Source organism: Talaromyces marneffei, chromosome 1 (genome assembly GCF_009556855.1).
Source record: "Talaromyces marneffei chromosome 1, complete sequence".
NCBI lineage: Eukaryota > Fungi > Ascomycota > Eurotiomycetes > Eurotiales > Trichocomaceae > Talaromyces > Talaromyces marneffei.
Genome location: NC_072348.1, coordinates 1,524,113 through 1,536,929, shown reverse-complemented (window position 1 = coordinate 1,536,929; position 12,817 = coordinate 1,524,113). Strand labels below are relative to the sequence as shown.

At 48.5% G+C, this 12,817-nt stretch overlaps 5 protein-coding genes across 5 annotated transcripts; 1 reads left to right on the top strand and 4 right to left on the bottom strand.

The window, feature by feature from the left end:
* Nucleotides 1–50: 50 nt before the first annotated feature.
* EYB26_000569 (uncharacterized protein) lies at nucleotides 51–1,691 on the bottom strand (the record flags this gene model as incomplete). Its single annotated transcript, XM_054259885.1, has 9 exons — nucleotides 51–348; nucleotides 417–564; nucleotides 623–719; nucleotides 769–944; nucleotides 996–1,022; nucleotides 1,076–1,316; nucleotides 1,380–1,396; nucleotides 1,462–1,542; nucleotides 1,631–1,691. The coding sequence occupies 9 exons, from the start codon at nucleotides 1,689–1,691 to the stop codon at nucleotides 51–53; spliced, it is 1,146 nt and encodes a 381-aa protein (XP_054115860.1).
* Nucleotides 1,692–2,285: 594 nt separating this feature from the next.
* Nucleotides 2,286–3,533, bottom strand: EYB26_000568 (uncharacterized protein; the record flags this gene model as incomplete). Its single annotated transcript, XM_054259884.1, has 1 exon — nucleotides 2,286–3,533. One exon carries the CDS (start codon nucleotides 3,531–3,533, stop codon nucleotides 2,286–2,288), a length of 1,248 nt encoding a protein of 415 aa, XP_054115859.1.
* A 710-nt stretch (nucleotides 3,534–4,243) lies between these two features.
* On the top strand, nucleotides 4,244–6,913 carry EYB26_000567 (uncharacterized protein; the record flags this gene model as incomplete). Its single annotated transcript, XM_054259883.1, has 2 exons — nucleotides 4,244–4,547; nucleotides 4,608–6,913. 2 exons carry the CDS (start codon nucleotides 4,244–4,246, stop codon nucleotides 6,911–6,913), a joined length of 2,610 nt encoding a protein of 869 aa, XP_054115858.1.
* Nucleotides 6,914–7,729: 816 nt separating this feature from the next.
* EYB26_000566 (uncharacterized protein) lies at nucleotides 7,730–9,174 on the bottom strand (the record flags this gene model as incomplete). The annotated part of the gene is made up of 4 exons (XM_054259882.1): nucleotides 7,730–8,536; nucleotides 8,590–8,644; nucleotides 8,717–9,042; nucleotides 9,106–9,174. 4 exons carry the CDS (start codon nucleotides 9,172–9,174, stop codon nucleotides 7,730–7,732), a joined length of 1,257 nt encoding a protein of 418 aa, XP_054115857.1.
* Nucleotides 9,175–9,744: 570 nt separating this feature from the next.
* On the bottom strand, nucleotides 9,745–11,545 carry EYB26_000565 (uncharacterized protein; the record flags this gene model as incomplete). Its single annotated transcript, XM_054259881.1, has 4 exons — nucleotides 9,745–10,091; nucleotides 10,152–10,620; nucleotides 10,671–10,904; nucleotides 10,955–11,545. The coding sequence occupies 4 exons, from the start codon at nucleotides 11,543–11,545 to the stop codon at nucleotides 9,745–9,747; spliced, it is 1,641 nt and encodes a 546-aa protein (XP_054115856.1).
* Nucleotides 11,546–12,817: the final 1,272 nt, after the last annotated feature.

Genomic DNA, 12,817 nt, shown 5'->3' with positions numbered 1-12,817 from the left:
CTTTTTCTTTCCCCTCTAGTCCCCCAGCTAGTTCAACGGATCAAGGTTAATTAATCCCTCTTCCTCAACTCCTCCGGCAAAGTAGAAACATGCTGCTTAAACAAGTTCTCCGCCTGCACCCACACGCGCGCATTCTGTCTATCCTCGAGCTGCAGCAAGGACGGCAGCAACGCGGTGCTGAACATCTCTGAACTCTCACGAGGCAACAAAGAAGGCAAGTGATCGATGCTGATCACGTCGAGAGGTAGCTCGGGGTTGCCCAGGCTGGGGATGTTGGTGACGGGAACGGTGGGCTTGTCGAATGTGGTGGTTATGTTGTAGATAGGGATTGGGTTGTGGGGGTTTGTTCTGAGTTTTGCCATCAGTATGTTTGATTTGTATGGTGTGTATGAGGGAGATGATGAAGAAGGACTTACGTGTCGGCGCTGACGTCGCAGACAACGGAGAGAGTGCGTGTGGAGGAAGCAAGAGTCTCGGCGTTGACGAACGGGGGGATCGCTGCAGATAGGTAGATGCAGTTGATGAAGATATCGGCGTCTTCGACAATCTCCTTGAATGGGCCACCTATTCAATGTCAGAAAGACATAGTCAATGTGTAGTGAAAGAACGAAAAAAAAAATACCCTTCTTAGTCTCCTCGAGATCCCACTTGATGATATCCTCGTCAGGGATACCAACGTCCTTGGCGAATTGCACAGCACCACCGCCGCATCGTCCAAGCTACCTAATATTAGTATAATTCATACCCTCTTCTGGATGCAAAACTTACAGCGCCGATAACGAGCACCTTGGGCGATCGTCCAGCTTTCTTCTTTCCAGCCTCTAGAATCTCCTTGACGGAGCTGATGAGCAAGCCCTCGTTGGCGTAGGGAGTTTCGCCGGGAAGAGGCTCATCTTTGCCATGTGTGTATTGCCAGGCCCAGGTCTTGATCGCGAGCGCGGACCCTGTTCAGTCAGTACCGTTGCCGTCTTTACCAAATACTTAGGCAAACATACCTGCATATCCAGCAGAGTAACCGAAAGCTTCATCCAATCGTCAGCGCAGTACCTCCATCCGCACAGAAATTATATCATACCAGCAACACGGCGTCCCTTCTCATCGGTCAAAAACTCCAAATCCAACAAAGTACCGCCTCCGCGGGGCCAGCGGCTCAGGACCTTCTCCCATCCACCCTGCTTCTTGTAGCAATGCGCAAAGGAGATGTGTACATGTTCGAGAGGGAAGTCGTCTTCGGGGAGTTCCTTGAGGCCGAGGATGTATGTATCTTTGGGTGCGTCTTTGACCCACGATCCTTCTTCAACGAGGCGGGCGCCAACCTATCCCCAGTCAGACATCAGCACTCTCTTTCTATTTCGTTGGTTGTTAGGGAGGGTCCATACAGTGGCGTATTCCTCATCTATTATCAAGCGGTCAGGTCCTTGTCCGTTCCAATTGCATTGCTGTGAAGAAAAAATGACATACCATCGAAAATACTCTGGCTCGACTTTTCAACCGTAACGTCATATCCGGCATCCAGCAAAGCCTTTGTCGTTGTAGGTGTGACTATCCATCATTCGAATCAGCATACCATACAATAAATAATATACAAATAGCGGGGTTTCTTAAAAAATCGAATTGAGAGAAAACTTACGAGCTGACCGCGCCTCTTGAGGCTTGGTCTCTGCTCTGAGCCAAATCTTTGTTCCAGACATGATTTTCGACGTAAAAAATAGAGTCAATTGGGGTTTTAAAATTTGAGAGAACGATTTTGAGTCAGAGGTATAAAGCTGCTTGATAGATCTGATGGGGTATTACTCATAGCGGAGGAATGGATTGTCCGGTTACCGGTTTGCGCGATCGGAGCAGGTGTTTGCCTGAGCATTTAGGCTTTTGAATTATGTATGAGTCATGTGCTTCAAAGTAGAATGGAATTGTATTGTCTCCCTAATAATACAAGACACAAGTGATATGTGGGTATTTAGTTCAATTATGCATTTGATACTGGTATGATGTGTCAAGATGCTGGTCATATAATCTTCCTTCCATATGATCGTGTCGATGAATCAAGGTTGTCAACCATTTTGTAAAGGCAAAGCCAGTTGGAAAGTGTGAAGAAACCGCTCCTCGGAGCGAATGATCATTGCTACCGCTCTTCAGCTCGCGGGATGATTTAGTGGAGGATTTGTGCACCAGCCAGGTGAAGGGCCGTCCCAAGAACGGCATCAGCATGGAACTGGTTAACGGACAAGCTTGTGTTCCATCTCAGATAAGAGTTGTAGTCATTTCTAACGCCCGGATGAATGCCATCACATGGGCTCCCATTGAAAGGGTAATGCAGTTTCAGCCAAACTCAATTGATCCATTAGCTGATTCATCTGAGGAGAGTAGCTGTCGTGTTCACGGTCCGTGACTCGCTCCTCAAATAGCATATTCTTGACATGATGAGAGTATTTCGCGGCATCGCGGTAATTTCCCTGATCTATAAGAAGGCGTAACGCGTTCAGGCTTGTTTGAAGCAAAATATCTTGACCCATTTCTGTACGTGGTGGGGATTTTGACTTGCGCAACTCCTGCAGATATTCCATAAAAGGCCGAGCGTCTGGCTGCGTAGGATGATACATGCGCATGGCAATGCCATAAACTCGAAGACCCGGTAGAGATTCTACTAGGTTGCAATACTGGTCGAATAACGAAACGGGGACATCTTTAAACATCTCAGAATTCATGTCCTGACGCATGAAACAACCCAAGTAGATAACCGTCGCTTTAAGCAACGACTCCCGCAGGCTCATAGATTCAGGATCGCTGGAGTCACCGATAGAGTCTGCTACTTCCACAAATATTTCCAGGGCACTAGCCATCCCTTGTCCATGGTGGATCTCAGCCGCAACATAATTGTACAAAAATGTTGCGAAGATTTTGTCTGCAACCCGTTTGGGGATTTTGCCGTCAGTCCCTCCCAAATCAGATCTGTATAGTAGACGTAGAAGAGCCCTGAGCTCATCGTGAAGACCTTCTGCGACCATGAAAGTGATAGAGTGTTTGGTTGCTCCTGGGATTTTGAAGAACGATTTCCGTGAAGCGGAATCCGAAGCCCAGAACCACTTGGCTACTCTTGCTCCTGCACCCGTGTTCTTCAAATCTTGCTGTGCATTCTTTGAATCAGTGTTGATCAAGATCCATTGTGATCGTAAAATTTCTTTCACTATCCGGCCGGTAAGGGTTCCGGCAGCCACGTTCTCATCGAGCAGTCTCATGGGGTCCTTGACCAATGAAAAGGCTTCCTCCGTCTCTTGCTGCCTTTTCTGATGAGATTCAAGAGTAGGGTATGCTGGTTTGGAAGGAACGACGCGGAATAACGGGTTTTCTAAAATAGCATCCAAGTGTTCACTCGCAGACTGTGCGGGCTTATTCGTATCTGCGGCGTCGAGCTGACGACGGAAGGATGATGTCAAAGCGGACAATAGCTGCTGGGACTCTCGGGGAGTTTGTGGAAGCGGATGATGGATTTTGGGCCATCCCCTCATCTTTAAAAAGGCAGCCTTGCTCTTCATTCTGTGGACTATATGGGTTGATATTGACGTATCGTCGAAGGAAAGGGTAAGGTCGTGGTGTCTGGTTGACCAGACTGTGGCCGATAGGCGCTCCTTCAATCACCCAAGTCCAACTTTCGCTAATTCAGCCGGGCGAGTAATTGTGGGTGATCGATACAATTGTAACAGTCGTGTTAAATATCGAGTGCGTATTGCGTACTGTCTATTATAATGATGGAGATTGAGATCGAATGATGTTGCTGACTGATGGGCGCCTCGAGCTCAAGTTACTGCCTCTCACCGCCTGCCTCTTTTGTAACGCCATCAACGACATCGACAGGTCCTTTTGAGCTTAGCTTAACCGCCTCGCTAAACCTGTAGCAGAGGCGCGCAAGATCCAATTTCAGCTCTCTTAAAAGTTCCTTCTAGTCAACCATTTTACCTTGTTTAAACCATCAATCCCCATCTACTTTCTGTCTTCGAATCTGGCGGCCCCTTTGCTGCAGAGCTGGTGCTAACCTCTTGAAGGAGGGCGCATCGTTTGATTTATTCGATTTTTTTTTGACAGATCCATTCTTCTCCTTGCCTGGGCACCTGTCCCATTTGCAATCCCTGCCCGTCTTCCATCGTCTCCATCAAGGACTAACCTTCATCACACCCTTCGTCCACGATTTTCTTCTCCAATCATCACATACTTTTGCGAGTCAGCAATATAATAAACAGACACAGCCATGTCCGAAGTTTTATCCAGACCCTCGGCGCCGCGTGGGCGCGGTTCTGCTCGAGGCGGACGAGGTGGTTACAGCTCTAGAGGTGGCCGGGGCGGTCCTCGATCAGCCAAAGTTGAAATTGCCGACAACAGTGCATCCACATCATACGAAGATGAAGGAGAAATTGGTCAATTGAAGCTCAAGTATGCGACAGAATTACCCACGTTGAAAGAGCTCTTCTCGGACTGGACAGATGAAGATCTAGTGTTTGCTTTAGAGGATGCGAACGGTGTTCTTGAGACTGCAATTGAACACATCAGTGAGGGTAACGATAACTCTATGGATCACATTTTCGGGACATTACTGATTTGAATGATGATACTAGGCAACGCTTCTCAATGGGGTGAAGTCAAGAAGAAGACTACCGATCGCTCCCGTCCCAAGGCAAAGGACGTGCCCAAGCCCCAGACCACCAGTGGCGAAACAGTACCTCTAGCATCTCGTGGTAGCCGTGGCCGTGGTGGATTCGAAGGACGTGGTGGTCGTGCTCGTGGAGATCGTGCTCGTGGAGGTCGTGGTGGACGAGTTGGTGGTGCACGTGACGAGAAACCTGCTGTACCTGCCGAGCAGGCCATCACAAGCACCCCTAGTGAACCCGCTACTGCTGAAGTTGAAGCTACCAAACCCGTTGAGTCGGTCGAGGCCGTGAAGGAACAACAGCAAGAAGCTCCCAAAGCACCCGAACCTGCGAAGAAGGGATGGGCAAGCTTGTTTGCTAAACCCACACCCCCTCCTCCCCAGAAGAAGCCTCCTCCAGCCGCTGCTCCCCCTGCAGCTCCTCCAGTCGAAGCCCCAGTCGAAACAAAACCCGAAACGATCATACCGCCTGTACCTGCCGCCGTGGCAACCCCGGAAATTCCTAAAGCCCAAGCACCCGAACTACCACCTGTACCACTTAATGAACCCGCACACGAAGTACCCTCTACCCAGTCTTTCGAAGCTACTACAGATGATCTCACCAAAACGAACCTTGACCAAGTTCCCGATGTTTCTCTACCACCTGCTACCGCAACTGTAGCCAGTACGATCGCAAGCATCCAAGACCCCAACTCTCTTCCTCCCGTTACACCCCAAAGCCGTGGACCTGTATCTGGCTATGCTGCCTCTGCGTTTAAAGCGGCTGGACCTCAAGGTCGCTCTGCTAGTTTCCAGCGTCGTGTTTTGGAACAGCAAGAAGCCGTTGTTATGCCTGCTAATCACGCCGTTGACCGTGCTGCTGTCCAATTTGGCAGCATGGGATTGAACGGCAACGAATCTGTGGATGTTGATGAACAGAGGGAAGAGGCAGAAACTCGTGCTCAACCACCTCAACACTCTCCAGTCGCTCCTCGTGCTTCTCTCCCTCCTCCTCAGTCCCAGCCCTCGACAGAGACTCCTGCGGTCGCCCGTCCTGCTCCTGGATTACCCCCTGTACCCCAGACCGATGCAGCACCTTTCAACGACTTTGGCCGATATGGTGATGCCCAGAAGCCATACGACCCATTCACTCAGCATCCCGCACAGACACAAGTTCAAGCCCAAGAGCCCTTCTCTCACCAAGCTCCTACTCAAGCTGCAGTAACGACTGGCAGCGAGTATTCTCCCTTCTATGCTGCCGATCAGCAGCGTCTTCCTTACAACTACTACGGTTACCCTTCACAGGACACCACTGGTCAGCGCGCGTCTGGCTTCGCAACCTCGGGTGCCGAAGGACAGGCCCAGGCTACCCAGACACCTAGCCGCTATGGTCAAACTGAAGCTCCTGGAAGTGGTCAAAACACTCCTAACCCAACCTTGCCCGTCGCAACTCAATCGCAACAGCCATCCGGACAGCATATCCCTGGCGCACAGGGTGCTCATGCCAACTACGGCTATGGATATCCTTACTACTCCAACCCTCATTACGCTCAATCATACATGAACATGAACCAGCAGCACCAATATGGCCGCAACCGCCCCATGTATGACGATGCTCGTCGCTACGAAGATCACTACATGCCTCATAGCAACCAGTATGCGTACAGTAACCAGTACGCGGCGCCATACGGCGGCAAGGGTGCTATGTACGGTCAACCTTTCTCCTATGACCACTCGTCTTCTCCAGCAGGTTCTGGCTTCAACCAGGCTCTTCCCGGTCGCGAATCTGTCTATGGTCGCACTGGATCTGCTCAGCCTGAGAACCAGCAGTCTGCTGCTGGAGCAAACACTACCTTCGGTACAGCTGTCCCTGATGTGTTTGGTCGATCCCAATCCGGATTCAGCCAGAACCAGCCTATCTCTCAGCAACAACCCGTCACCAGCGAGGAGTCAACCAAGGGATACGAAGCCTCTAAGACTGGCGGACCAAGTCCATCTCTTGCTCAGGCCAATCGACCTGGTTCAGCCACTAGCAGCATTCCTGGACAGTCGCAGTCGCAGACTGGCCTGCCTCCTCTCCAGGGGCAACAGGGTCAACAGGGATTCGGTGGCTATCCTCACTTGAATCCTCAGTACAGCGGCGCTCTCGGTGGCTTGGGCAGTCACCAGGCCAATGTTAGCCAGAACCACCACCAAGGAAGTGCATATGGCAACTACGGCGGCGCAGCAGGCTTTGGTAACTACTATGGAAACTCGGGACGCGGCGGCGGTTGGGGTGGCAATTACGGACATTAAATGCTGACTTGATTGATTAAACTTAAAACAAGGGATTGAGTCTAACGGCGTTCAACTCTTCGATTTGAGTGTTTCCTTTTTTTATCTTATCTATTGTGTTTACTTGTATCTCTGGATGGTGGACTCGGGTTATTTTTTAAATGGGAAAATTGTTCAGCGATGGGAAGTGCTCTCTTGCTGCTACGCTACGCTTATGTTTCAAATATGTCCTTTTTTTACCATGATGTTTTCTTTTTTTCTCTTCTCGTCATTTGAACGAAATGAAGCATTAGGAAAAAGGAAAATGAAAGACCCAAAAAAGGAGCCAAGAATGGGATTTTTGTGTATTTTCCCCATATTCCATCTTTCTCGCCCTCTCTCTCTTTTGTTTTTTATTCGAAATATTTCATCCGTGTCTTTTTATTTTTACATGTACTACAAACAGAAATTATTTGTGCTTCATATGCATAAAACATCACGTCGATTCTCTGATGTCAGTTAGTATCAATCTTCCATGGAGGGAAATGAAATGAATGGCATGGGAGGCAGGTTAGGGTAAGACAAAAGACTGTTCTATCAATCTACTCGTTTAACTTCTTTTGCTTGGAAAGTCTCGCATTTAGCTATTAGTTACATTATATCTATGAATCTAATAGGAACACAAAGCGTTACTAAATAGACATGCAAGGAATAGACAAGAAAAAAAAACCTAGACCCTGTGTTCATGAAATATAAAAGACGCCTCATATGCGTTCGTACTCTGCAATCCAAAGTCAGCCTCCCAGTCCAAGTATAGGTAAACTCAATCGCTTGAAGCATACTAAGTACTAGTTACTATTACAATCCCAACCCCTCGCCGCCAACTTTGTGATACGGCGGTTTCGCATCAACGGCGCGCGAAGCATCAAACCTCCAAACTCCACCGGTGCGGTCACTCTCAATACCCGCGCCATTACCATGCGTCAAATCAAGCATTGTAGCCAGTCGCATAAAGACATGATCGTCCTTCTCATTCACACGCTTGAAGAATCGTCGTTCCCACTCCTCGCCTTGCTCTTTCTCCTTTCTGCGCAGCTCGCGTTGTGCGACTTCGATTTTGGTTTTGGCGACTGATGTGGCTTCCATGTCGCCTCGTTCGATAGCTTGGGCTACATCGTGCCAAGCGCGGCGAGTTTCCCAGACATCTTGTTCTTCGAGAGGGGCGACTGTCAATGGTGTCGTTTTCATGTTGCTGATGGTGAAGGTTTCGACATCCTTTTTAGTGCGTACATCACGGATCGTGAAACTGCTTGACCATTGGCCGTTGGCGGTGTATATGGGGTTCTTCTCGCCGTCACTTTCCTTGTATAAAACCGCCGAGAAGGTGTTTTTCTTGCCACTGAGCCAGCCTTTGCCCGAAAAGTCGATCTTTGAGATGTAGCCAGTTGAGCTGGCGATCATGGCGGTTTTTTCCAGCTCGACATACGGTGTGCCGTAGATCAGGGATTCAATGTGGAGGCTGGGTAAGGTGATGAGGTAGTGCTCTCGGTCAGCTTCGTTGTTTGCATCCTTGCCGGGCGGTGTTAATGACAGGTATGCATGGCCTAGTTGTTTTACTAGGATGGTGCTGGAGAAGGATGCTTTTTGGGCATTGTATCCTTGGAGCTGTTCTCTAGTTAGGCCAAGTGAAATTCGTTTGGTGACAAAAGGATACGCACCTCAATGCCATGTTTGTCGTTGACTATCGAGTACGCCGTCGCCGGGGGATGATGACTGCACCCATCTCAATTAGTACGATTACACAAGCGGAGATTTTATTGTCGTATCTGCCACCGGAATACGCACCTAACTTGCTCGCTAATCAATCGTGTCTCGCCCACATCCTCATTCTCTATCCATTTGCCCAGGAACAACTCGCCCAGGAACGGGTTGAGCGGCTTTTTCTCACTGCCTAGCTTTTCGCTTCGAGAGCAATATTGCTGATGCAAAGTACTCAGGAACCATTTCAATACCAAAAGCGCTCTCTTTGCAGGATCGGGCTCGCTTGCGGGGGCAACGAAGAGCGCGGGATGTTCGCACCAGTACGCAGAGTACTCGGTTAGAGAGGTGGTCGAGAGGATGAACGGCGGTGCGGTTAGAGAGGAGAGGTCGCCGTTGAAGGATGCAATGGACTGCAAGAAAGTTCGTAGTGAGTATATGCTACCTGGTGTCTTTTGGGGGCAGAGAATAATCACCTTCAGGAAGCTAGTCCACGAAGTCTTGCTTGCAGCGGGGATAGCACTAGCTTCGTCTTTGGTGGCCATGATGAAGTATATAACGTATACGGTCAATTCACAGAATATTCAATTGCAAGAAAATAAAATAAAATAGAAAAGGCGTCGGAGAGATGGGGTATTTCTAATCTGGAGGGTGTCGATGTTCAAAATGAAATTTGTGGAGTGCCTGTGCATACAGGCATCCGTGCAGTGATCTTAGGCGACGTCATTGTTTGACCGCTCGATGTGACCATTCTGAACCACCTTGACAGCACAACAACATATTGTGGCTCGGTACAACTCTCGACTACAATTAATGCCACCGTCTAGTCATTCGTCGATCGATTGGCCATGCCTGACACTGCCACATGCCGTTGGATGCTGCGTCCAATGAGATCCAATTAGATCACGCGACACTAAACGACATCATCCCGCCATACCAGTACCATCGATGACATTCAGCATGGTAGGCATGCAACTTAGCGATCGACCTACGCTATGGTCTTTACGATCAATGTGCGATACTCCAAGTAGGAAATTATTGAGTTATTGCTCATTGATTGTACGTATACTAAATATTTATAAACCAGACCATATCTATGTTACCCCTCCACAAAATCAAGCTGCAGCTGCTTGGGCTAGCTTCTCATCCACCCTCTGCCGCCATGTGGCTCCTTTGATCGTTATGAGCCACATAAAGAACCCAGAAATTCCCACAAATATAGCAGAGATGGTGTTGAACCAGCCCACACCCATGGCTCCGATTCCCGGTAATACTACACCTGTTCCCAGCGCCCCAAACGCATATCGAAACATGTAATTGCCCGCAACGACCTCGGCACTTCTACCCTTGGACTGCATGACATCGAGACAGTACGTATTCAGACTGGGGAACACAAATGTCTGCGACACTCCTTGGAGGAATAGTGCAATTACAGGCACGGGAATACCGCCGACTTTTTGGTCTATAGTCCATCCGTAAATAAGCACCCAACCTGGAATGGACAACCCCAAGAAAAACAGACAGGATTTGAGGCGATCTTCAGGCACACGAACGCCGTCACGCTTGCGGATCCATTTGCGGACAATATAGTCAGCATAGCGGCCGCCGAAAAAGGTGCCAAAGACATAGCCGCAACCCGGCGCGAGATAGAACAAACCGGACTCAATCGGGGTGGTGAGGTTGAAGCGTGGATTCAAAACATATCTAATTGGAGTAAGGAGAGAATACTGGTTCCAGACAAGGGATGCGGAAGCAAGTGCGGCAAAGAAGAGGTTCGGGTACTGGAACAGCAGTTTGATGACTCGAATTGGGTTCATACGGTGCCAGATTGCGACTGTCTTTTCCATTGACGAGAGATCAACGAGGTCAGAGATTGTCTTGTGGGGGATTGTCTCGGGGATGAACAGAGCGACTAGAATGAATGTACAACCGCCGAGTGCGGTTTGCAGCCAGAAGATCACCCGCCATGAACAGAACGTAACAATTACACCCTGATAACTGTTAGCTTGATGTCTACTAGCGAATAGAAGGTATGGCATACCCCTAAAAATGGCCCGATAGCTGGACCGATCAAAGTTCCGGACAAGAACCATGCGAGAGCAGTAGCTCGCTCTGTGGGCGTGTAGATATCACTGATAGAGGCGCTCCCCACAACAAGAAAGGAAGTTCCCTGAAAAGCCGTTAAGGCTCGGAAGATGAAATATGCTGCCAAATTCGGCGACAATGCTGTGGCAAGACTGAAAACGAAGAAAAGGAACGAGCTCCAAAACGACATCTTGAATACTGTCAGTCTGATACCTTGATAAGGAAGACTGGGTAGCTTACAGGTCTCCTTCCATAAATCTGGCTAAATGTTCCCCAAAACGTCGCGGACAGACCCATTGCAAGAATGTACACGGCATTACTCGCGTTAATCACACTACCAGTGGTATTGAAAGTCTCCGCCACCTCCGGAATAGCAGTAAGAATCATCGTTGATGAAATCGGCGCCAAGAAGGAACAAGCAGACAGAATCACCACGATGTTCACTTTTCTCGTTGGAGAGAACCGGAGATATTGCTCTGCGTTTTGCTCGCGGTAGACATTGTCGGAGACGTGCATGTCTTGCTGCGAGACGTGGCTGCGGACTGTATCGAGCATATTGATGTTATTGTTCTTGCTGTAGTTTGTGGGTGTTTGGTCGAGGGATGCAAGATTTTTCTCGATATCCATGTCCTGCTCATGGACAGTGTCCCGGCTTCCTTCGTGGCTATGGCTATGGTCTGAGCAATGGTAGACTCTGTCATCCTCGTTCTCGTGTCGAGATTGAGTCTCATGAGCTGAATGTAAGCCGTCATCGGAAGTCGATGTACGACTAGATGAGACCGAGGAGTTGGAGCGCTCATGCGCAGAAACGGGGTTTTTTTCTGTCGACATTGTGTCTAACAATCGGACCAATTGGTCAAAATAGACTAATATTATGTGTAATTGTTGTAGCACGGGCAGTTTTCTCCCTGGCTTTGTTGATCTGAGATAGCGCTGTAGACTGGAACTAGGATATGCCGCATTCTACAACAACTCGAGCCAATTGTGTCCATGGACCGATGTTTAGATGTAGGCGAACCGCAAATTGAAGCAATCAACTTGATTGATTAAAGGATCACCAAGTTGCAACCTGAGATGGACCTGTTCTTCGACAGACCAAGCTAAACAATAATCTCGTATAACGCCTTGTAATGTAAATGGTCGTTGTGATAGTTCTTATATACGAGTTTCACGCTTGCATTTGACATTCCAAGACGAAGAGCAGCAATGACTCACTCAAAGCACGTAATGAAGTAATCAAACAGAAAAAAAAGTTCATAGAGACTAGCACCTGAAAGAGGAGTCTAGCCTCGTTTATACTACATCGGTTCTGGCAGATTATTCAAACAGAAACACTAAAAATCCCCTTTCCACCCTAGTTTCTACTTGGTGGTGACTTTTATAGCTGAAGAACCAATCAGCATGACCGAAACAATCGAAGATCGCCTCAAGTGTTTCATTCCAACCAATTGCCATTGGTACACTACAGAAAGAGGTGGTGTGTGTCCACTGTCGTAGGCGGAAAAATTTGAGTGTTGTACCGAAGTCTTCGGATTCTTTTCCGATGCTCTACCGTAGATACCGGAGTGGGTAGTCCGACTTATGGTACGGTAGGCCGGCTGCTGGATGTACCCGAGCATCGGCTTGTGCCGTGCGGTCTACATCTACACTATGCACTAGTACCGTCTTGCCATCGGACATTAATACGCAAGATTATTTTCATGTGAGGGGGAAAACGTAGAAGACACTGTCGCAATGCTCCGATTGTGTCTGTCTGTTCTGGAACGGTGTACAATGGTGGTTTCGAAGGAAATGTCCCCGAGATATTAGGGCTTCGCCGGGATGTTGTCCGATGCGCACCGACACATTGTGGCTGGAATCTTATTTCGGGTTGCACATGCTTCTCTATGAAATTGTTAATTAAATATGAGCATGGTGTTTAAATAACCACTTGTTTGCTTTGAAGACCTCGTAGCAGTAAATACAAACAGATCCCGAAGGTCTGGTCTATGCATAATTTCCAGTGTTTCAAGTATTCTGTAGTGTTCAAATTGTTTCCTATTTAGGTAGTTGCCTACCCTAATTGTCTGGGATGGTAATCACTAGGTGTTGCCCATTGTATAT